Here is a 25,662-nt window from a genome sequence, read left to right as displayed (position 1 = left end):
AAAAATTTTATTTTGTGGGTCACTTAACAAAGTCTACTGAGGTTAATTCAAAGTGGGTTGTTCCATTAGGATGATGGAGCAGGTATGCAGAATTTTGAAGACAGTGACAAGAGGCATTAGTAGGGGGAAAACCAGTGCAACCATTAAAGGACTAATGAAACTAAATTAATGAGGAGGTGAATTAGTGCTGCATATTGTGTGAGCTGAAGCACTGATGTCTTGTGGTCATGAATGTTAAATCATGGTGGAAGAAGAGAAAGCAGTATTCAAAATAATAAGGGAGGTGGTGTGGGGTCTGTGGAGGCTGCAGCTCAGGGTGAGGTGCAAAGTGTGGGCTGTGTGTCTTCAGGTGAAAGCCAAAGCTGAGGCTGCTCAGAGAAAGGGTGTGAGGGATAACACAGTTAAGAGATCTGCCCCCTGATGCCCAAGCCTTTTACAGTTTATTGCCTGGAGTTCACCTGGTGTCATTAGAGTGAGACTGCTGCCTCTTCTCTTTCAGAGCCAGGGTTTTGGCTGGAGTCAGGGAAGGGTTACCAGCACTCCACTCAAAGTGGCAGGGACAGAGTTGTTATAACCTAAATGGTAGCGTGCCACCAGAATCAATACAAATTGAACCTCTGCTGGCGAGACTGCACAGTGCTTGCTTTCTTGTGTAGAGGAATCAATATGAATTGGCCACAGGATGGGAATATAGAGATGCAGCTGGGGAGAGAAAAAATAGATGTTAAGCAGAGGTGAACAGTGGTCACTAGGTCCACACCGTGATTTTAGGCTCAGTCATTAACAAAAAGTTTTGTGAAAGCTCTAATTTGCCTGTCCTTTGGGTCACCCTTTAGACACAATGCCCCAGTGATGCAATGCTTCCAAGGTTTGTTCTTCTTGGTTCACACATCACTTTATTGTTAAACAGCTAAAATGTCAGCATGGGTCCCAGCATGCCCTTTCCATTCACTTCACACCAGAGATGGGCAAGAGTAGAGTTCAGCAGCCCTTCTCCTTTCCTTGATTTCCCCCAGTCCCCATGCAGGACATCACTCCCTCATGTGAGCATGTCATCCCAGCTGCAGTTAGCCTGTTGGTGCAACATTGCTTTCTCAAGGGTTTCCCACTTAGGCTAGAGATTCTGACTGGGGTTCCTGGTGTGGAAGATTTAATAAAAGAATGATTGTAATGCCTATTTACTAAATGACTCTGTTTCTAATTAACTGTTGTTATTGTAATGAGAAAGAACAGCAACTACTTGAGAACTACATTTTACACTTCAGTGCCTTAAAAAAAGTTGTCATTTCCATGAGGTGTGCTACAGGACGATGGTGAAAAGAGGCTGGAGGAAAAGTACCCTGTATTGTAAGGGTTATGCAGGACCTCAGCCTTCCTAAAACATTTTCTGCATCTGTCTGAAATATATACACTGTGTGTTGGTGTTTATTACTTTTTATTTAAAACAAACATTTAGAAATTCTTCCTTCTACCTTAGACCCTGGCTTTATGAATTATTCCACTGTATTAAGGACTTAATTCTCTTAAGAATTGATGATTTCTCGCCTTCAGGAAAGGGGAAAGCAAGTGATTTCTAACCCTTTTCTTATCCAGATAGCAATGAGCTGCCTTTGGGCTTCAATTGTCTAGTTTACGGTAAATATGCCAAATTCTCCTCTGTTAAATGCAGTACCATGGGCACCCTTGTTAAATCACAGTTATCTGACTTGTCACTGCTTCAGCATAATTTGTGTGCTGAGCTGTACCCAGTTTTTCTTTCACCATTTAATATGGTGCTTTGTGCACAGGCATTTTTACATACTGACAGAAAACAGAAAAAATTTGAATAATTTTTGGGTTTCTGTTACTAAACTGGTCTAGTTTTAATACAGGTGAGGAGAAAGGGTGGAGGCAGAACAGTTTGGTAGCACAGGGAAAATTAACAGTATATTGGGAGCTCTGAGAACAGATGTGCTTCCATTGGACCATCTTTATTCGCTAGGGAAGGAAGATTCGTTTAAGGAGGGCAGAGTTCATATTGTGCAGGAAAGGGAGGGGAGTAGAAAACTAATTTTGGAGGTAGGGAAATAAAAAACTGGAAAGTTGTAACTCATCAAAGTTACTGAGACAGATGGTGCAGGAGTTGTTACCCTTGTGTTTTGTGCTCAGGTTCTTTCTTTCTAAAGTTTGCACCAGGTATGGTCAGTGTATTTATAGTTTGTGGAGGAAATGAGGAGAAGTAATTAGACTCTAAGTTTGCAGTTTGTTAATTAACAGAATTAGAGGGTAGTTTGCAGGGGTGAACTGCTTAGGCTATGTGCAAAACCAGCTTATTTTACTTTTACTAATTTGTTCTTTAATTAATTGGTGCCCATGTCTCTTGATTTATGCTGAGACTGGCAAGATGCTTGAGGAAGGAAATCTGTTTTCATCTTGATTAATTCTCTGCTGGGCAGGCGTTGTAAAAAAATGTTAGCCAGCCATCTTTTGATGTAGTTTCAGTAAGTTGCAGTCAAAATCAAAGGGCAGACAGAGAGGGAGGCAGACAGATAAGGAGGTGGCATATACAGAGACGAGTGAATTACTTGCACAGGGAGTTTGGGGCAAAGATGGTAAATGAGTCTTGCTTTCCTGAGTATTAATACTGTAATTGCCACAGTTTCAGTAAGATATTTCCTTCCCGGAAAAGTTGTGTATGGCACATTTTCAACTCTTTACTGCCTGTGGGAGCTGTCAGATTGTAGGGAAGTGCTCCCCAGCGTACGGAGCTTGATGCCGATCAGTGCGTTCTGACAGGGGACAAATGACCTGGCCATTCGTGTTGCTGAGTGATGATTCCGTGGGACGGAGCGAATTAGGAGCATCCCGGTGATGGATCTGCAGCGGAACAAACGAGCCTTCCGACAAGGGGAGCACGGTGTGTCCTGACCCCGCTCCCCGCGGAGCATCCCCGGCGCTTTTGCGTACCAATCCTTCACTGCACGCACTTATTCCCGTTCCTTTCGGCAGCGCCGCCTGCGCACCCGGGCAGCCCCGCACAGCCACCTGCGCCCAGGTCGGGGCTCCGCGCGGTTTCGCCGCGCTCGGAGTTTGGGGGCGGGGGGGAGCCGCGGCCCCGGGCGGGGCTGTGAGGGCGGGCCGTGGGCCGGGGCCGGGCGGGCGGGCAGCGCCATTGGCGCGGCGCTCGGAGGAGGGGCGGCCACGCCGGGAATGGAGCGCCGGGGCCGGCGTTCCACAGGCGGCCGCCGCGGGAGCGGGATGCGGGGATGCGCCGAGTGAGCCCGGCGGCGCGGGGCGCAGCGATGCGGGCGGCGGGAAAGCGCCACGGCAGCTGCTCGCCTTTCGGATAATCCCTGCCCCTGCCTGCCGCGGGTCTCGGGCAGCGGCGCTCTCTTGTCTGTGCGTGGCATGCGGAGCCGGGGTTTTGTATGGCATTTGCGAGCCGAGCGAGGTCACGGTTCCTTTTTTAAAAATTCTTTGCTCTGGGTACAGTATATCTCTGTCTGATTTTTCCTTCCCTGGTAGCGGGGTGGGCCGGGAGGGACGATCGTGACAGTGACGGGAATGTTTACTTGTGCAGAAGTCTTTCTCATATGGAAGCACGCTGCTCCCTAACTTCTGGCTAAGCAGACTTCAGTTCACCAACTTTGCTGCCGCACAGCACGCGTAACTCCTTGGCAGGATGGCAGACGAAAGAACAGCTGGTGCAAAGCAATAGGGGATTCTTAGCGAGGAGAAGGAGGAGGAAGGAAGGAAGATCACCAACCTTTCGCCGACGGCTGTCAGAGCAGCAGGAACGGGACAGCTGAAGCCACCATGCGCAGGTCCAGCACCGATGAGTCCACCTATCACAGGAGCCCTTCCCTGGACAGCAAGGATTACAGTTTCCCAAATGGCGCCTTCCGTCGATACAGCAGCATGTATGGTGGCCAGTTTGGGGCTGCCAGCAACTCTTTTTTTGGATTTCATACCAACCCTGGCCCGAAGGCCACCAAGGCTAAGTACACGACCCCCAAGGGAAACAAGTACGTTGTCTTTTACCTGGATCTCTCATTTATTTTTCTCCTAGAACTGAAGAGGTGCAGCATGGCTCACAACTGCCTGCAGTGTATCAAGTACCTAATGTTTGTTTTCAACCTTCTCTTCTGGGTGAGTACATGTTTGGAACTGTGGAATGGTTTTTGTGTCTGTTTACTGAGATGGAAGGTGAACTTGTTGCTGCTTTTAAACTTGAACAAAGTGGTGCCTAGGCTACTGCTTTTGTGGCCTCATTAATTTGCAAAGATAACCTGTAGAGGGTTTTTTTCATCCTCTCATTTCCTGGCCTCCAGCTGCATTTCAAAACTGTGGTAGAAGACAAAAGAGTGTGTTTATAGAGGTCAGTTGCATGAATGCTTTCATCACTTTGTTCCAGTGAGAGCTTATACTTTTTTGTGCCCTGATCTTTCATTCTTATGTGTTTGCCTCAAAAGTTATGCATAGTCCTAGAGAAATAGCTGAGACCATTCATGGTTGTGAGGTTCAGCACGTGCTTACATCTGTTGCTTTATTGCAGATGGCATGATGCATACTTGGTACATCAGCACATTAAAGCCTGTATCAGGAATCTCTAGGTAATCATTCTCTGTTGCTGTCAGTGGTGGGTCCTGGCACTGCCATTCCCTGTTGAAGACGTGGGTGGAGAGAGACCAGAGCGCTCCTCTCTGCTTCTGGGGCTGCTGCTCTGTGCCAGGAGCTTATCAAATCACTGTGAGGCATGCGTGTGTCATCATCTTTTTAATAAATTAGGTGGCTGGGCATTTAACTCCCTTGTAATGGAGTGTAGGCTGTAGCTGAGACTAAAGAAGCGAGTGGGGGGGACCCACGTCACAAATGCTGTTAGTCCTGTAAAAAAGGGAGTAGTAGCATGTTTGCTAGGGCAGGACAGGATTTCTAGTTCAGTTTCTTGTCCAGAATCATACATGGGAAGGTCTGTTACACGATCCTCAGGAGGTGCCTTTAGAGGGCTTGTTCCTCCCAAGTAGCTTATGAACATGCTGAGGGAAATGAGGCGTATTGTGGAGTGACACCCCTCCTGTCGTGGCACTTAAGGAGGGGGTGTGTGTTTGCAGCTGGATGTTACTGTGCCCTGTTACTGGCTGTGCTCTCCTGACTTGTTGGAGGTGCTCAGAGGGCTGTGAGATGGAGAGAATTGTTCTCTAGTGTGCGCTGCTGTACAGCTGTTCGAAGCCAGGCATGCTGCAGTGCATCAGAAAACACAAGGTGCAGGCAACTCCTGCTGACCTGAGCCATACCAAGAGTCAGGAGGTGACAAACTAGTGCAAGTCCCCTGAATTGGCACAGCACTAACCAGAGCTGTGAAACACAAGGAAGCTGCTCTCTTTGCATCCTAGGTGAGTTGGTAGAAAGAGTGTTGTTAAGGCTGTGTTCTGTCTTTCAAGGCTAATTCTGGTTGCTTCTGCTTCCCTAAAAATCATCTAATATTTATTGCAGCTTACTCCAGAGCTTTCTGAAAAAGACAAACAATATCTTTCTTGCTTTTTTAAGTTTTGTGCCTCTACTGACTGTCCCTGGTTGAGATTATAGATAGCACTGACAGTTAGTTGAAGTGTGAGTTAGAGAAAAGAAGTAGGGTGCTGGCATTAATAGCTCTTTTCAGGATTATGCACAGCACTGCCTCAAAGGATACAGGCATTCTGATTTCTCTTGCAATATTTATCTTCCACTGAAACATATCCACGTGATGAGAAGAGGTTCTGCTGCAAGTAATGTGTGTGTATTTACAAAGGCAAGGTTGCACATAATGATATATCTTTGGCATGCTTTTCAGTAGGAACGCCTTAATATTTTGGGAGAGAAAGAGAGGTTTCTGTCTCCCTCCTAAAACCATCAGAGCTGCTCTAAGCTATGCTTGGAGGCAGAGAAAAGGCAGGGGTCCCAAAAAGAGAATGCCTGTGTGGCAGCTGGGCTCTAGGTGAACTGAAGCATGCGAGCAGGGCAGTGGGTGGTGTCACATACTGACTGCAGCACGATCTCTGGTTTGTTTCCCTTTCACATGCTACCTGCACAGCAGGAGTGATGGATGATCATCATGTTCAAATGAGGTTTGCACAGCATGGAGTTGTAATAGATGCAGCTCTTCACCTTCTCACAGTGAAGAAAGTAACTGAAAAGAGATGATTTTTAAAGGTACTGGCTAGCCTCTCCTTGGTAAAAGGAGAAAAAAATTCCCATTTCTAGTGATCAGAAATCTTAGAATGATTACAGGTTGACGATTCTGTTGTTTTGTTTTTCATGTTGTTTTTAGTTATCTGTCACGTTTTACTTTGTGAAATTACAGGAGAGCATCTCTGCAGGAATATAGGATTTATCTTTGCATACATGCTCAAGGAAGTTTTGCTGGCTCCACCTTTCCTCTCCACCCTCCTCTAGGTAGTTGGTTAGTAACAGGCAATAGTTTAGGTAGGAAGAGGAATTTATTTTTCATGTATTGAGAGCAGTCATTGCATTAAATGAATTAAATGCCTATTATAGCCTGTTCCTGCTCTTGATTCTGTTTTGAGAAAATGCTTTGATTTCTGTCAGAAATCATATTTTCATCTTCTTCTTCCTGTTCCTATTCATTAACTCCAGTACATTTTTTGCATCCCTACAGCCTATTTCCCAGTACTTTCAGCTGTCTTTCCCACAATGTGGCAGAAAACAGTCCTCAGCCCTGTGCAACTCCAGTGGGATTTGTGCTGCCTTTCTGAGGGAAAGATCCTTTCCTTACAATACTGGTGAATTTATAGGAAGCAAATTCTCTGAGACCCTGATTTTAAATGTTCTTGGCAGACTTTGTTGGATTAGGTGCTGTGCTCATGCTGTAAAATTTTTAAAAGCTGTCATATAACTGGAAACAGAGCAAATTTCTCCTCCCCTTTCTGATGGTTAAAGGGAGCACAAAGCTCCTTCACAAGTGTCAGAGACTGAAGTACCTTGTCAGTGTTGATGCTGAATCAGTCCATTGGTACAGAAGACTAGCAGCTATTATTATAGAGAAAAGAATTGGATACTCCTAAAATAGCTCATTTCTCCATGAGGAGCCCTGTGCAAATTGCTCTTGGTGCATTTGCAGCTACTCTGGGGTATTAAGGTTCTGAAGCACGGGCAAAACAATATCAGAGAGCAGCACTGCTTCTCTAATGGGAATTTCCATCAGAGGCCATTCCCTGGAACAGTGCCAGATGCAGATGAGCCATTATTGTATCACTGCACTCACTGGTTTGTAAGCTCCCAAAATAACTTTTGTCACCTGATACAGAATACTTGCCTGGCTTCATTCATTTTTATTGACTTAGATTTTCATTTGTTGAATTGCTGAACCCTTGAGACTGAAGATCACCTCAGATGATCGCAGAGCAGAATGTTTTTATTTCGTAATGAAATATTTTTATTTCTCTGTGACATACCCAGGGAAGAACAATTGTTTTCCACATTCTCCTCCAGACATCCAGCATTTCTTCACAGTCAGTAAAACAAACTTTTCCTGTGCTTTTAATCCAAGGATGTGGTGCCTTCTCTCTTTTTTCTTTTCTTTTTCTTTGTGAAAAAGATGGGCTATATCCTAAAGGCTGAGAGAGCTCTGTAGAAAGAAAAGCATCATTCCCTTAATCTCCTTGACTTATGCAGCATCCCTACTTGTTTTAACTTCTAGCTCCCAAACCTTCAAGACTCAAAAAAGGAAATTTGCTAACTGTAGTTCTGTTGCCAATGGCTTGTGCTTTCCTTAGATCCTGTGCTATGGAAAACCACCTAGAGAGGTAGCAGTTTGCCCTTCAAATAACTGAATAGCATTAGCTGACTCTTCAGGTAATGCTTTAACCAATAGAGAAATTCAACATCAAAATGCTGTTGTTAGAAATCTAGTTATAAAGAGGAGATGGCAACAAAAAGAAAGGAGGCAGAAAAGCTTATTATTTATCAAACTTACCATTAGTTATTTCTGTGCATGTGTCTCCTTTCCATTGGTAAAACATACTACATTTGTATGCACTAGAAAGCAGTCAAAGCTCTCAAAAAGTTTTGTGAAATCTCTAATTTCATTGGGTAGCCTCCCAGTGATGCAGGGGAATAGTCTCTGCTCTCTTGAAAACTTGGGAGTTGCCATCTGCTGGACACACTGTGGCCGAAATGAGCAGCTGGAGCTCTGCTTTCCACCTTCCTGGATGAAGAGTTGAGGCAAGGCACTTTTCTTTCTTTTGCCATTTGGTCCATATTAAAATTCCCAACTGATACAGCCCTGGAAATGCTTTATCTTGGCTTGTAAGCCACAAAGTGCAAATCTGAAATGTATGAAAACACAGAGCCAAGAAAGTGGCAGGTAGCACTAGTGAATGCACCAGGATCTGTGTGGGAAAAACCCCAAGAACCTGTTCAATCTGATTCTAGGGTCCAGCTCTGGGTCTCTCCTCTGTCTTTGTTGCTGCCGATAGTTTGTGAACCACAGTTTGAGAAGCTCTGCACCAATGAGTACTCCTGGCCTGGTGCACTGGTGATACTGCCAACATTACTCACATTTAATTAGAAGGAGAGGAAGTAATGAAAATGAGAATCCCTCATTACTGGCATCATTTTACTTCCTTGCACTCCAGCAGCACAGGTTGTCTTGTAAGAACTATGCAAATGTTTATAATATGTGGAAGACTGACTGCGCAGGACAGCTGGGGAAGGGAACAGCTTGGTCTGAAAATGCACCATGGGGTACTGGATTGTGTTCAAGTGATCCTGGCCAAATTTGGCCAGAGGGTAAAGCTAGAGGGGTGTCTCTTCATTTCACTGTACCTTGTTGGGAAACCATCTGACATTATTAGCTTGAGAAGAGCTGTTGGCTGGAAGGTGGAGAATTTTGTTAGAGAAGCAGCTGATTTCATTGAAGTGGATTCCTTTTCCTTCATCTGCATCCTCTATCAGTCAGCTGAATGAGATTGATGGTTAAAACAGCCAGAATCTCTACAGATTGTTAGTGGCTGGGGACAACAATCATTTTGTGGTTATACTTGGCTGCAGTCTTAAATTAGTGGAAAAAGAATTACCGATAGAGCAGTAAGCTATTTTGAAAGCAGGTCCCCCATTTCATCATCATTATGTGCAGATGTTCTTCTCTGATGGGCAAGGGCTGCAGCTCATCCCATGGGGCTGAGCTCACCAGTTGCAGCTGCTGGGTGCCCTTCTGCCCACCTCAGTCACATCCCCACCAGCTGGGCACTGCTCTGAGAAGAAAGTTTGATTAGAAGTAAGTCAGACTGTGTTTTCAAATGTGTGAAAGGTGTCTGATTAATCAGCAAAGCAGGCTTTGCTGCTGTGCAATTAAAACATGGGAAGTTTACCCCAGAAATTCATTTTCTCTAGCTGCCTCTGAGTTTCTGATTCTCTTTTGTTACTTGCCCCTTCCAGAAACTGCTCAGTCTGACTGACATCTTTCTGAGGCTTCTCTGAGGATGTATTTTTGAGGAGCATTGCCTTTAAAGAAAGGTCATTTGATGTGGGAATTACAGACTTTAAAAATGGCATTTCCATGAGAAGCAGAACTATTGAGAGCTGATCTCAAGTGTGAGAGAGAGATGATTGTATTACCTGACGTCTGATTTATACGGGCACCAATTAGAGCTTTCTCCACAGTGGCACCATTCATACTGTCCCTCTGCTGTGTGGGTCCTGATGTCTAATAGGGACCAAGGATCATGCTGGAGTCATATCTCCTGGTGAAGGCATTGCTAAGAGCTACATTTGCTATCTAAATGCATACTTTCTGAAAATTTTTAGGAAGTTAATGACTTTAGAAGAATGTGTATTTGTCAGCTCACGCTAACAGTGGGAAATGGGCTCATGAGTTATTCATGGGATACTCAGCCAACACAATTCTTTTTCATAATCTTCTTTTCCTTAGGAAAACAGGTTCAGAAGGCTGTTAATAGAGGAAAAAAGTTACTTTAAAGTTGACCATATAATAGATACTATTTTCAAATTGCTTACTGCTTCTGTGGCTCAAGACAAGAGCAGTTTCATAGCATTAGGTATGTTTGCTATCACATTGATAAGCAGTGAGTAGGCCCCTCAGGATATGGCCGTGTTGCAGGAGTGGACAAACTGGCCTCTTTAAAGCACTGAGGCAAAAGGCTGCAGACATAATTCCCTCTTCTGGACAATGACAGCTACTAAATCTATTGCAGCCAATACTTTGACCTACACAAAGAAAGAAAAAAGCCAGGTGAGATCATTTTTGTCATTATTCCTCTTCCTTCTTTTCTTGGCTTGAAGACTTTTGAAGGCTAGCCAGTTCTTTCTTACACAGGATTTCTCATTGCTGGGGCTATGATCAAATAACTGCTACAACATATGCTGTCACCTCATAGTTCATTCTGCCCGTGTGTTACATCCCTTTCACCCCATTTGGGCCTTTATTTTAGAAGAAAAATCCCCATACTTTTTGGCCAGGGTATTGTTTGCAACTCTGTATCCACAGGGTATACAGGAGGATGAAATACCAGTCTCATTTTTTCTCCAGGCACTATTTTTAGATCATTATAGCTGTTATTACTACAGTGTGATTTATTTACTTAGAATGTAACTTTTGGCTAAGGTTGCAAATCTGTACAAGGTTGAATAATATACAGTATCTATATATCTATATCTATATCTATATAGAGGTACTTGTTTCTGTTATTTTTAGTGTAAACTGAGCACCGCAGGGTCAGAAATGAAATATGGTGTTGAGTGGAATGAATTCTGCATATTCATGAAGATTGGAGACAGTAAATTGTGTTCTTAGTACTGTCCTGTAATTGTTTCTCTGGGAAATGTTAAGCCATCATGAGACGCAACAGAAGTAAATGAAATTGAAATTGCAGCCTGTAATTAGACTGTCATACTGAAACACATCTTAAGTCTGTCTTCAGTATTAAAACCTCTTCTCCAAAAAACCCTTCCTGCCTGTGTCAAGTGTGAATGCCTGCAGAGCCTTATAACATGTTGCAGCTGAGGCTTGTTCTAAAGGTGAACACTGAACATTTGAAATAGTGGTTTGAATGAGGCACAAGGTTTGATATAAAATGACAAAGGACTAGAATCACTTGGTCTTTTAAGGTTTTATACACAGACCTTCAAAATTTTTGGATGTTTGTTTGGTTTGGGTTTGTTGGTTGGTTGTGGGTTTTTTTTTTCCCCTGCTTGCTTTTCCAGATTGCTCACATAGCCCTTTTTACTATTTCCTTGGCCATAGCAACTTTATTTGTTCTCGGGTACTTTAAATAGAGTGCAGCTGCAGCAGGTATTGATCTATGTCATCTTAATGTTGGAGTCTTTCTGATCTGTATGGTTTTGAGTGAGTCTCACACAATCACAAATAGACACACAGTTATATACTAGATAGCAGCCAGCAGCTGCTGTGGCAGAATTAGATAGTGGCTCCAACTTATTTTAGACTTTCTCCTTCCTTCTTCAATTGCCAGTTGTTTTATCCTTGCTGTCTTACACAACATTTAGAAGAGACAGTGCAGAGAAAATGTTATATTGTCAGTAAATGCATTCATTCACTACTCTACTATTAAATATTCGGCGACACACTGCAACACTCTACGAGCACCAAGACTAAGTTCCTCTTTGTGCTGCTGCACTTGGAAAGGCTCAATGGCTTCCTCCATAGGAGGCAGTTCTCGGCTTTGGAAGTTCTAAGAGATTTTTCCCCTGCCGTGCTGTGCTCTCCCATTAGTGGTACTTGCAATTTCCTGTCTTGTCACAGGTCCTGGGACATGCTGGAAGTCACCTGTAGTAGTGGCAAGGTGCACATCTCCTTGGCAAGCACCATACATGAGTGCGTTTGGTTTTGTTGAACATTTGGATTCTTCCCGAGGTCATCTTGCTATAGAGCATTTCTGTGACATTGCTGACATTCCCTACTCCCTCAGTATTCACCACTGGCTGTTTTAAGGTGTATACTGGGGCAGATGGACTTATGGCTCTTCTGTAAAATGTAAAACAGAGCTCCGGTTTGTTGTGAATTGCTGAAGTATTCAAATAATTTCTTGGTTTTCTTTCAGTAACAATTTTCATATCCTCTTTTCCCCAGTAGAAGGCAGAACTTTAAATGTAGTTATTTGTTGCCAGTTTATTACATTGCTTTTGTCCTAAAGTCCCCCTACAAATTAAACTTCAGTTGTATGCTTTCCACCACATTGCTCCTGACAAGTTTGTAAATGTTTGTAAATAGACTGCCTTCATATTGGCCAGCTGAACATTTGTACTCTTGTTTTGTAAGTCACATTCATCCAAGGTTGTAGGACAAATTGGTTATTTATGTCTCAATAAATCTTTTCGCTAGTTCATCTGTAGCAGCCTGGGAAGGAGCTGAGGGTGACATATTCAATACCATTTTCTTGAACAAAATAACTGGAACTCTGGGTATTAATTGAGTTCCACTGCCACTTGCAGTCTGTTCTAAGTTCCAATCATTGAAGGCCAGAGTTTTAACACATCTACCATCTGCTTTGTACTTATTAATGAAGAAAACTTGATAGTTTTACAATGACTTTGTAAACTAAAATGAAGAAGACAGGAGTGGTCAATATGTCCTATGCACATATGCTGCCATTACCAAAAAATATACTGAAGCATCTTTAGCATGAAAAACAGACATTATTTCATTGTTTATTCACGGATCATTTCAGGACCTCCTGCCACAAGACATTTTCACTTTTGCAGTGAGTTAGTACTTCCCTGGTGTTTGCAAACCCCAGAGTGTATAGTAATAAAAGTCTGGTGTGAAAAAGGAGAGACCCTGAGAGCTTTATGGCTCCTCTTTCAATGCAAAGAAAACCAATTTGAGCGTGCATGAGTCCATTAATCTCAACCATATGTATTATAACCAGTAAGAGCTCGTTTTCAGCTTTTCATGGCTCCCTGTCCTTTGTCAGTGACGGGATTCAGTTTGTACCATGGAGAATGAGTTGCCTGTGTCTTGTGCTGCTTTGGTGCCCCTGCCCTCCCCTGCCTGGCAGATGTGCTGAGGGATCTCCGCGTGCCTCTTGGTTGGGGTGTTAGAGCTCCGTGTCACGGCTGGAGCGTGCAGCTCCACTGCTTCTCTTCAGTCAGGCTTTTCCTGGTGCTCCTTACTGGGGAAAGCTGAACCTAGAGGTAAACATGATCACAGTGGTTTTGGTAGCCAAACTGGGGAATGTCTTTAACATTTCCAGCAAAACATTTTCCTCCCTTTTCCATGTCAGCACTGTTGCATTCTGAAAAGCTGTAATAACATGGCAGCAAACAATACTTGTTTCAGGGGGATCATAGGGCAGATAAAATTCCTGTTCCAGTGCCACAGGGAGATCTCAGATTCAACTCAGAGGCAAAGAAGCAGTGTAGTAAGTTAGGATCTATTTATATGAATAAGCATCACTGAAACCCTGTGTGTAATTTATGATTACTTCCATTTTTATTATTTGGGTAAATTTGCAGGACCTGAAACATTTTTACCATACTCTCACCAGTCTGTCTCCTTGATTATGCTCTTGTGTGTTAATTACAACACTTATCCCTTCTCTCACTCCAATTTCCCTTTGTAAGTATGTTTTAGGTAGGTAATTCTTGGAGAAACATTGACTAACAGTCACTGAGAAAAACATCCTGTACCTAAGGAGAGCATGTGTCTCTACTTATGCTATTGGTTAAATTTTAATCCTGAAAAAACACAGACTGGACAGTGCCATGGTGTTTTCCACTGCTGACACTAAAGGGATGTTTCAGTACTCCAGTAAAGTCTTAGATGAAATTCTTGCATTTTTTAAGTACTGAATTTCTTTCTGTCTTCATTTCTCAGCAAATACTCAATAGGATTTCAAGATTAAGGCTCTGGTCTTTCATCAAACACAGGTTTTGTTTTCCTTTGATTTCTTAGCTACTGGTACCTATCTCTTAAGTTCTACTTGCTCTACCCAGAAGTTATTATTTTCAGGCTGGAGCTTGGATATATTTCAGTCTTTGTCACCGCAGTTGAAATTTCTGTCTCTAGAACAATATCCAACCTATTCAGTTCCTAGCTTAGTATTTTTAGCACAAGCTGCTGACAGTTACATGTTGGCTTCGCTGCCATGGCAGTGTGGATTTCCCTGTGCATGTATTGGGAGCACTCCCTTTGCAGCCAAATCCATTGTAGTAACTCCCTAATTCTGATGTGAAATTATGAAAACAGCAGAAGGCCCTTCATTATAGATCTCACCCCACCTAGCTGGAGGAGTATATATGTCTGTCTGTATGTAGTACTTTGTTGTCCCCTGGATTTGGCACTTGTACCCTATTTTCCATGGGCTCCAAATATAACTGGCCAACTAAGAAGTACAAAATTCTCTGGCATATTCCTCTTCAGCTGGTTGTACTTTTTCACGTCACTCTATTTCTTTCTGAAAGAATATGATTTTAACTCCATGGGACTTTTACAACTTCTGCATACATTGCCACTTTTAAAATTTCCTACGGGGTTTAGCTTTGATCCAAGCTTCATTTGTATTATGAAATTGTTTGTGACACTGCAAGCACATCATGACATTGCTCTGTTCATGGCATGCTTTTGTCCAGGAAACATTCAAGTGATGATATTGCAGCTCCCTGGCACAGACATAAAATGAAAAGTTACCAAGCATAAGAAAGAAAATGCAAGTTGAAAGCAATAAGGGGTGTCATACTGTAAACCATTTGGTGCAGCATGTGCACTTGTCCTTATCACGTGGCTGAGCAGCTGCACAAATGCTCCATATTGCTGGTGAGATCTGAGCCAGGCCTTCATGCTTCAGTCACATTTGATGCCATCAGTACCTGTTTTTGCATTGCTTGCCTTTGCTTATTGTTTGTGAGTTAATCCTCTTTGTGCATCATCTCGTTTTGTCATAACTGGCAATACTTTGTTAATTTTTTTATTTCAGCCACATGTTGAGCTTTTGGGATCTTTCCCCTTCTTTTACTACGGCTATAAAAGTGGAAAGGTTCTTTGGTCACACAGTGTCAGTGGGCTGGGAGCTCTGTAGGATTCACATAGTCTTGGCACATGCTTTGCTGTCTGCTGGTATAACAGGAGCTGTTAGCTTGCACAGCAAGTTACAGGCTCAAATTCCCAGTATGCCCAGTAAAACAGCCATCTTTTTCTCATCACAGGCATCATTAGCAGTTATGGACTATTTCAGTTGCTCAATAGAGTTGTCAAATCTTCCCCTAGTTTACCAAACAGGTCCATTTTCCCCAAGTATTAGTCCAGTTTAACTTGTATTCTGACTATGTGTGAGGTTTCTCACAGATGCAGTGCTGCACACAATAGTTTTAGTTGGATTTTTGGTTTTGTCTCTGCAGCTTCACCTGCTTTGTTATGTTTCTGAATTAGGCTCTTGCCCCTAATGCCAAATGCTTTATCCTTTCTTTCTAAGCAGTATTTGTAAAGTGGGGAAGCTGCAGGGGCACAGCTGGTTTCCCTACAGTTGTGCTGTGTTAATTAGCTCCAAACCTTTAAGCCTCATCTACCCATGGACTCTACTGCAAAGTTTATGTGGCTTCTGCTGCCAAAGACAAGGCAGGCAGTGCCAGAGGGCTCAGATGGAGCTGCCGAGCACACGGAGCTGTCCAGCCTGGAGCTCCTGAACGCCGGTGCTGTGCGGTTCCTCCTGCAGGAGGAGGTGGGCAGCAGGGACGCCCGTGTCAGCATCGCTTAAGGGAGGGTTTCAGTGTTGTGGCTTTCAGGCTGGAGACACGTCCTTGTGCCAGTCCATAGCTGTACCTCTACCTCTGCACAGGGAATGGGGAGAAGGAGAGGGAACAGAGCCTCTCTGTGGGGTTGCAGTTACAGGATCAAGCACAGCCTTTCTTGGTGCTGCTGTTACCTACCAATGGTGTTTGCTGGTGAGGGTTTGGTGGGAATGGTGAGGGGAGTACTGGTATATGCCAGCATCGTGGAATGAGGCTCTTCTCCAGTACATGAAGAGGTAGGTTTCATCAGGAAAAGCTGAGCTTCATAAAAAGGGACAGTAAGAAGATTTTACAAGTTTATCAAAGCCCTGGACACATTTTCTGAGATCTCCAGAGCCTTCCAAAAGGTCTGAAGAAGCTTTGTTGTGACAATTCAATGCTGCTGCTGATTTTGTCCTGACCTGGACAAGCAGATGCTTAAAAGAAACCCACGAAGAGCTATAAGAAACAGCAGCTGGATATTCACCTCAGACATACTCTTGCTTTGTGTGAAATGTAGAATCACTTGTTTTATCCAAACCGTTTCATCACTACATGAGTGTGTGTGTGCATGTGTTTGAGAGAGTGAGATAACTGAGTTTTTGTGAGTGGGTGTTCAGTTTTGGCTAACAAGATCCTGTTTCCCTTAGAATTTGGAATAACAAGTGACGGCAGTGGAACTTAAGAGATCCCTCAGATCTGGAAGTTGTAATGATTACACCAAAATAGTAGGTGCATATATTGGGACAGGTGTATTTTGTTCTAGGGGGGATAACTTATATCAATATTTAGGGATATTAAGAGAAGATCATATAAATTTTCATTAAATACATAGTACAAGTTATGAGATGACAGGCACTGTGTATATATAGGAGGGGTATAATATAAAGTAATTACTTTACCAAGATCCACAGATAATGGAATAGGAAGTCTCAGTAGACTTTTTTGGTAGGTTACATTTTAGGGAAGGAATTCACAAACCGGGCTATTTACTTACCTCTTTGAAACTTCTTGATAAAATAGATTATCACTAACATAACTGGGGAAGTCTCAAAAGATTTAAAACAAACAATATCCCTTTCTATCCAAATAAAAACAATACCTGAGGCATGAAAAAAAATGCTTTTCTTCTCAGAAAACCACTTGAGCAATATCATCAAAGAAAATCCTTGCTTCTATAGGGCTGCTCTAAGATCAGTACTGTGAGCTCAGTGTAGGCCTCTACAAAGCCACCATCACCATGTTTGTGCTGCAGGACCCAGTGCTCATCTCCCTCACTGGGGTCATTTTGCTCGTGTCAGACAGCTTAACTGCAGGTCATTAACTGTACAATTCTGTTGTCTATTACAGACACTGCTTTTAAAACTTTGAAGGAGATTAAATAAAAACCAGTAAAATTTTAGACTGGCTTTGTTTGCAGGGTTTTCTTAATTTACTTTTCTGTTTAAAATTAAATGCATTATTTAAAAATAATTCTTATATATAAATTGGGAAAATATTCAGGAGAGCAGAACTTTTAGTCTTTTGGAAAAAAATATCTCCTTACAAAAGCAATTATCTAACAGCAGCCATTCCAGGCTATTAGGTGGTTAATAGCTGTGCCAGAAGAGAAAAAAATTGTCAGATGTTACAGCTGGAAGTGAAGGCATTCCACAAGAATTGTGCTTTGAGTCCGTGTTATTTAGAGTGTACAGTTATATACATACAGTAGGAGGAAAGAAAAAAGAGAATGTTTGAAGAGCCTGTATGTTTCTTTAACTTCTTCAAGCTGTTGTCACTTCTTGGTCATTAATTACTTTATATTTTCTATGATTGGGGATGACTGAGTCATCCACACTGGGGAGATTTTATGATAGTGACAATTTTGAGACTGTGTCTTCAAAAGGACTAATAAGACTTAAATATCCATGTCCTGCTGAATTTCTATTACAGCTGAATATGGTTTGAGTCCTTTGAAGTTTTATTTCAAGGCTCTCTCCTTCTGCCTGCAGAAGACAGAAGAAGCTTTGCCCTTGAACAAGGCAACTGTGACATGAATTCGAGAAAATGGGTCCTCACCTCTCTTGTTTCAGACTCATGTGATTCTCTTAGCAAATGTCAAGCCTGAGCAGAAGTGTTAACCAGGCTTGGCTTGTCTGTAGTGTCATATAATCCAGGATTTATGTGAAAGGCAGAAGGCTGAAGCAGTTTCAGTGGTCTTGGATGCTCTGCTTCTAATTGTCTGCTTAAATCCCTTTTTTCAAGTGAGAAACGTCCTGAGAATGGCACAGCAAGACTGAGTTTTCTTGTAACACTGTGATAACCTTTTGTCAGATTGCATTTAATTTTCACCTCCTACCTCTGTGCCTACTGCTGCATCTCATACTGGGTTTGTTTTTATGAAAACTACAAAATAGGCTCTGCTTAAAAACCAGCTGTAGAGGGCTTGGACTTGTGTCCTGAATAATTTTAGGGACTTTGGTAATCTCAGAAGAATATATCTGCAATCTTACAAATTACCTACCAAGAAAAACTGCTCCTGCCTTGTTTCTGTGGTGCTGCTGGGCTAGCAGGCATCCTCTTATCCCTCCACAAATCTCTGCTTTGGAACTTGCCCTTTCTGACCTCTGTTTTTGCTCTTTTGCCTCTCTTGGAGATTTACTCTGTCTCTGCAGGCACACACTGGTGGGTTTATTCTTTAGATGAATATTGCACGAATATCGTTGTGTAGACAATGTTGACAGGGATATTCTGGTATTATTTTTTATTACTTCATTCATATAGACTGCACTTTCATGAGTTTTGAGAAGAAGCACCTTGGATCATTGGAACTGGAGGACCTGTGTCTCCCTAACAAGATTTTGTCACCAAGGAAATATTAATGAGTTGTCTCTTAAGTTGTCTGCTCTGCCCTGGTTATTTGTCCCTAATTGTTAGGTGCTCTCTTCTGGGAAGCTGAAACTTGCTGTCTGCTTCTTTTGAAAATACTATTAATTGAGCAGGAAGTTTTATTACTAGCTTGAACTTTATAAGTTGCCCTTGACAATCCAGGTTTGTGCAGTGATCTAGATAGTGTTTATACATGGCAGTCTTTTAAATTACCTTTGATCCTAAGTTCTTAACTGTTCCTTTTAATCTACTACCTGTAAGCCTGACAGAAGGATCATACAACTGGGAGAGTTTAATTCTGCTATCAGGCAGAGCTGAATAAGCTATTAAAAATGTTTACTTATGAGTTAGTTGACCAGGTTCATAAAATGTGAAAGCAGCTCTACAGAAACAAAATAAAATGTAGCATTAATTTGTAAACCTCTGCACTTCCTGTGTTTTAGAGGAGCACGTGCCTGTTAAAGAGCATAGCAGATTCACAGGGACAGAGGCAGCAGCACTGTTGTATTTTGAGTGAGTCTCTAATAGGTTCTTAGTTTTGATATCTTGGCAACATTTGGTATAAACAGAATTGAAGGTGCTTTTTATTTTTCTGCAAGTCAAAGTGGCTGCTGATGTGCCCAGGACAGCTTCCATTCTGCCTCCTATGGGATTTGTGTAATTTTTAGAAGCTGTGGATCATTTGGTTGAGAAAATTATTTGTCTTTGAAGGGTTACACATGCCAGTTCCTAGGGAGAATTCTTCCCACTTCTTGTAGTGATGTCATGTCTGATGGAGGTGCTATGGACTGTGATACCAGACCACACTCCTGTAGTTGCACATATGACGCTACTTTGATTATTGAGAAATTATGTCACCAGCCATCACTCATTGTCTGAAGAAACTTGTGAGTAGCAGGAAGATCTCAAGCATGTCCAGGCTTAGGTGTTGGGGAAGTGAGGAAGTACAGGAGTGCTGATGCCCTGATTTGGAATTTGCATGTATCATTCACACTTTAAAAGTGTAACTTTGATTTGTGTGCCTTACAAAGCACCCTTCTTATTTGTCGTTTTCAAATCTTTAATCAGCAGTACTTAGCATAGTTTTTCCTGCACTGTGATTTCCTCTCAGCACATCACTGAGGAGAACCAGTGCCAGTCTTCTAATCTGCTTACTGCTCTGAACTGCTTGATTCTGTGACTTCTGTGACCCAGCATTTTCCCTACTGATTCCAGCTTCTCCTTATATTCTTTAAGGAAGAGATCCTAAAGAAGGTTTGCTACTGATTCTGCCTTTGCAAAAGTGGCCACTCATCTGAATGTCTCCCTTCTCTTTGTTGCAGGAATTGAGCTAAACATTTCCTCTGGATGGTTTTATTGCAACTGATTTTTAGTATTGTTGATGGCTATCTTAACTGGGAAGGTTCAGAACATGCACATAAAGCCCATAATGGTGTTTCAATTCTCTTGAAACCAGTGTGACTAATTCCACAGTTTCCAGTAAGATCTGGGTTTCACTGGCATTTTCTGCTTGCTCTGAAGGTTAAGATGGTAATTTTAATCAAAGATATGTACTCCTACAGCTGTAGTTTTAAAGATACAGTTTCCTCTGATCACTCAGTATTGTCTTTGTAGGTTACAGGGATCTTTCAGTAGAGTGACCTCTCCAGTGGTTATGCCCTTATCAGTCCTTCCTGAATGGCACATCCCATTGATTTTTGTCACTCTGCCACGCTCAGGAAGTGACTCTTGTCAAAGCCCTCCATTATTGGCATTTGTTCTGACTCATCTGTTTTAGCACTGGAGCTTCTGATATTGATGAACAGGCCTGTATTGCTTCTGGTTTTGGGCTTGTAAACTTTTTAGCCCCTCCCCATTTCCCCCTTTTTTCCTTAAAATTTTTAAATTAAAGACCTCTAATACCCTGAAAGTGTGCAAGATGTACCTCTTCTGTTTTGGCCTATTTTTCCTGTAGTTCAGTTGTGGATATTCTGTCCTTGTCTTCAGTTATCTCTTGATTATTTGCTTAGTATTCTAGAAATTGTCTTTTCCTTAACATTGCATGGTGTTTTGATAGAGAATGCTCTACTCATACAAAATCTCAGCCCTTAAATGTGGGCCTGTGCTAGGGAGAGTTTTATCAACCCCCTAGGAGAGTCTGTTTTCCTGATTTACACAGGAATTAGTGAGTTATCTGAGAGAGGCATCCTTCAGTTGTTTTAATCAATTTCTACATTTCTCACCTTCAAACTAATTGGACCTGGTTTGACATAAAGCCCATGTGTCTGGAACCTAAGTCCAGGATGCACAGGAGAGGTGGGTTGGGGAGGATTGTCCACAGTGCATCTGATTACCACATGCTTTTTATCTTGATCAGGACTCCTGGTTTTTATCACAGGGGTTGTGATCAATATGTTGTGCTTCCTTATGTGGAAGAGAGCAAGTCCATGCTGGCATTTGTCCATGCAGGCTTTTATTGTTAGACTTTCCCTTTTATGATCTGATATGGTTTCACTAAATGCACTCAGCTGTAGAGAAATATGCTGGGTATTAAGATGTGTTTAAGCAGTGGTGAATGTGCAGAATCCAAAGACAGTTCCTTATGTTTCCCTCCTCCTTTCTCACATCTCTGCTTTCATTAAGTGTATCACTGATAGGTGTCTCTGCAGTAAATAGCAATTAGGCACATTCATCTGGTAAGGAGGCAGTGAGCTCCTGATGATGCAAAATGCTGCAAGTCTGTGAAATTCCAGGTCGTGCAAGGACTGCCAGGCTGGCAGAAGCAGCCCATTGTGTAAGGATGCTTCCACAGTGCTGTTTGCTGCCTGGCTAGGGGGGAGGATGCTTTTCTTTGGCAGCTGCCAGTCTTTCTTCTATTTCAGTCTATAATGAAACTGCATGTCAGAGTGCACTGGAATGTTAAAGGTTCTCCAGAATTCTGCAGTATGTACAACCCCAAGTGGCAGAGCTGCCTGTAGCCACAACAGGCTGGCTAAAAGAAAAGCCTCAGACTCCTCCTTTCTTGCTGCTCTTTCATGCAAGTGATACCAGCTTGTAGGAAACCTAGGTGTTGTCTTCAGCTGTTCCTTATATCTGTGTTTCCATTACAGTGAGACTGTGTCACCCAACAGACTAAAAACAGTTTTATAATTGGATGTAGTTGGAGGAAAAATGAGCAATAAATTGCATAGCCAAAAATTAGTCTGTGAGGAGTTTGGGGTTTTTTTCCTAAATTTTTATAGCAAACTTTATCAACCACTCTAATAAAGGCAGTTTTTTTCCTTACATTCTTGCCCCAGTTGCCTCCTTGTATTATCGTGACTGTTTTAACCTTTTTATTATAGTTATACTGCTGCTTCTGAAAAGATAGATAAATTGATGCAGAAGTTGCTCTGCAGCATATTTTTCCTAAACTGAACATCTCACCCCAGGGACTCATCCAGTTTTCCAGAAACATGTTTGTCAGGGTCCTGGATAAGCAATCTCATTTTCTCTAGATTATACTGCCTAAAAGATAACATAAGAAAAACTCTGCAGATGCTTTCTGCATTAAATAAAGAGCTTTCTCTATGAATTTAAATCTCCTACAGCTTATTTTCTGTGATTCAATAGTGAGTTATATTTGGTTTATATTTTGTAATTAGAGTGCAGAACAGATGGCAAACCCTTGGTTTAAAGTGAAGAGCATTGAATAACCCCCAGTGCCTGGTGCCTAACTGGAATTCAGAGAAAAGCTGCATTCTCTCACTTTTTCTGACCTTGCTCCCAGAGCTTTATGTGAAAACAGTGTTGACAGAAATATTTACCAAATCTCACTTAATGGCAGCAACATGCCTGCTGCTGCTTAGGCCAGTGAACTTAATCCACTTTAGAATAGCTGGGAGGGAAGTCATGAAACATCAAATACCTTGAGCAGAGGCATCCTTATGAGACAGACACTATAAACTGTCCACTTGGGCAGCTGAGAGACAAACACTTATCAGAACTGAAGGCTTTGGCAAAAATACAGGATGATCTTAGAACACTGCAAAGATACTTAAGTGATTGGCTTTCAGGGGAAGAATCATCTTGATCTATGGTGAACTTCTGTATGTGATACAGCTTGACCATTTCAGTATCCTTTTATCTTCCAACTGCATACAGAATTTTCCATTCTTTCTATGGTGCTGGGTTTGTTCCATGGAGCATGTGCAGGCAGGACTCTGGTTCAGCTGTAGGTAAGTGTGCACTTTCCCCTGCTAGAGCAAACTGTTATGAAACTTCTACTTATGAAATATTTGCTTTTACTTCTCCTACAGAGAAAGTGTATCAGGTCTGGTAGGGTATTTGGATGCTGTCACACCTTGGTGCTGCTTTTTGGAAGTGGTGCCAAATGGACACATTCTAGACATGTAGGCACTTTCCATTTCAGAGCAAGCAGGGAAAAAGGAATGGGAGAAGGCAATGAAAAAAGTGTGAAATAGAGTTCTTTGGTGTTGACTTCCTGAGATCCCTTTCCCTTATCACCCATTTAGAAGAGAATTTATCTGATGTTGGCTGTAGGTCTAGACAAGTGTAGGCAGTACCTGGCAGATAGGAATTACTACCAGACATGCTCCTGCATTCAGAGCTTACCTATGGGATAAAATAAAGGCCAATTCAAACCTCTCCTTCCTCTGCCCCTTTGAATTCTTTTTTTTTCCTTTCCCTCTCATCCTGACATTGATCTGGTGGTTTCACCACCATCCATCTATTCATTCCCCTGCTTACACTTGGTCTCTTTTTTAGCAGCAGTTGTGGTCTCTGAAGTCTGTACAGTATCATGATGAGAATTCAGAACACCCAAGTGTTATTCTGTACTTCCCTGCTCCCTTTCAATCTGCTACTTCTCCTTCCTTAATTTCTTTTCCTTTTCTTTTGCCAGTCTTTCTTTTGCATCCAGCTTCCCATTTGGTATCTGAGTCGGTTCTGCATTCAGCTGGGAGTTGGATCTGGTGACAGTCTGTGTCACTCTGCTCACTGAAAAGCATCCTTTCAATTGCAGAGTCCACCACCAGCATTGCTAAATGTAATTCTTTTATGGGGAAATAAAAGAATAGACTTTTCATGTCACTGTACACTGGTCCTGTTAAAAGACAAAACTCCCCAAACTTGGACTTTGCCTTGCACCTAGGTGGCATTTTGTTTTAACAACAACAGTGTAGTTAAATGCTATACATCACTCTTGATATCGTAGTGGGTTTTGTATCAGCTGAGTGCTGCTGATGGTCTCTGTCTACATTTATAATCCATGATGTATATGTGTCTAGGTTTGGGAATGGTACTTCCAATTCAATGCTCCCACTGAAACTCTCCCAAAACCAGGCACTGCTCTTTTGCTTCACCCTTCCCTTTCCCCTTCCTGCTCCAGGGATGGAGTTGAGAATTGGAGACACAAAAAGTGAAAATCACAAGTTGAAAGAACAATTACTGGAAACAGCAATGAGATAAGAAAAAGCCAGAGTCCCTTTCTCTACCCTGGTAATGATGTAAGGTGGTATCAAATAGCACTAAGGCCCTGGCCCAAACTAGGACAATTTGAGGTAATCCTGCTAAGCTTCACTCATACCTGAAAAATTAATATTTCTTGAGGTTTCTCTTGCTGAAAGCACAGAGGCCTTACCACAGCAGATGAATTGGCAAGTAGCAGCCATTTAAACCAGGGTCATTTTATTGTGGATTGAGATCTTGATTAAAAGATGCCAGGATGTGTGTTTGGAGTTGAGCAGTGTCTGGCTTTCAGCAAAAGGATTTCTATGGATAGATACCATGTTTCTTATTGGCATGGAATAATGCTGTGTTCAGTTTGTGGCCCTGTTGATTTTTGCAATTTTGTCTCTAGTGCAGTTTACTAATCTAGGTGCAAAGGCATTAGAACCTGCTCTGACAAACAGAAAGCAGTAGTGGAGGCCTGCCTTCTTCTTCCAGCCCGTCCTTGAGTTCAAGACTGATGCCACTTTCCTCTGAAAACAGAATATATGCTATGTTTAAGATCACAGTTCTTCCAGACTCCATGCTCAAACTGCCTGGTCTTGTTACCTTAAAATCCTAAGCCACTGACTTAATACACACTAATAAGTGAAAAATGTATCTCTGAACACCCTTAGCCTTGGACAGGAAGCCATAAGGAACTTGTCACAGTAAGCAAGTGTGGCTTGGGAAGTTGATGCTCCATAATTCCATCCCATACAGCACTTCAGTAAAAGTGTCACCCTTGTGTGATTGTGCTCACAAATTGCACTGCTGCTGCCAGGCAAATACACTTTTCCCCAGCTGCCTTGTGCTGCTTATCTTTTTTCCGTGGTGGGGTGGAGTGGGCAGCAAGAGGTTGTAGATGCATCTCAGTCTGGCATTTGTGCAACGGTAAGAGTGTGCTTTGCTAGCTCCTCTTTTACATAACAGAATCACAGATTCTCAGAGAAATTGGGGAAACAGAGGAGTGTTTCAATGATTAATTATCACTGCTGGGCACCAGGATGTCAGACTGCTCTGTAAAAGAGATTTTAAAAAAATGACAAAGAAAGAAAATATTAAGGATCGTTTTCTGCTGGATGCCTACAGGAAAAAAGTCAGCTTTTCAAAGCTGTTGAGGAATCAGAATACAAAGTAGGTGTCTTCATGTCTATGTGTATATTTAGGTGCATAATTTTTTTCAAATTACCAATCCTTTTTCACTCCTGAAAGATGCTTATTATCCTATAGTGATTACAGAATTAAGTAATACTTTTGACTTCAAAGACTTCTGTTCCTTTTTTATGATGAGGAATCAGCAATAAGGAAATCCCTGTTATTCAAGAAGTAGGCAAAAAATCCTCAGATCTGGACACAGACTGAGAAGCTGAATCCCTAACAACATGCACAGCTGTGGTGATCTTCTTGAAAGCAGTGATAGTCTGTTCCAAATTAGTTGTTCCCTCACATTTGGGGAAACAATATTATTTAAAGTGGTTTCATGTAGAGGCACACCGCCTGTGTTTTCAGTGTGTGCATGTGAGAGTGCACATGACTAAGGAATGAAAATGGACTCACATGCTCAAACCTTCTTCCTGTAACAGCACATTTTCTGCAGTATGAACT

General features: G+C 42.2%; 1 protein-coding gene across 5 annotated transcripts in view; it reads left to right on the top strand.

Moving 5' to 3' along the window:
- The window catches only part of TSPAN4 (tetraspanin 4), a 420,491-nt gene that overhangs the window by 225,281 nt on the left and 169,548 nt on the right, over window positions 1-25,662 (top strand). For 3 of the 5 annotated variants that reach the window (XM_066552988.1, XM_066552989.1, XM_066552990.1), the window contains one exon: window positions 4,049-4,128. In XM_066552988.1, coding sequence (XP_066409085.1) covers window positions 4,066-4,128 — 63 coding nt within the window. In that variant the 5' untranslated portion in view covers window positions 4,049-4,065. Of the gene's footprint in view, window positions 1-3,356; window positions 4,129-25,662 lie in introns of those variants that run through there. The other 2 variants (XM_066552991.1, XM_066552987.1) reach the window with 2 other exon arrangements.

This window comes from Molothrus aeneus, chromosome 6, assembly GCF_037042795.1.
Source record: "Molothrus aeneus isolate 106 chromosome 6, BPBGC_Maene_1.0, whole genome shotgun sequence".
Taxonomy (NCBI): Eukaryota; Metazoa; Chordata; class Aves; order Passeriformes; family Icteridae; genus Molothrus; species Molothrus aeneus.
The sequence above is the reverse complement of the archived record's forward strand: the minus strand, read 5'-3'. Positions and strand labels throughout refer to the sequence as shown.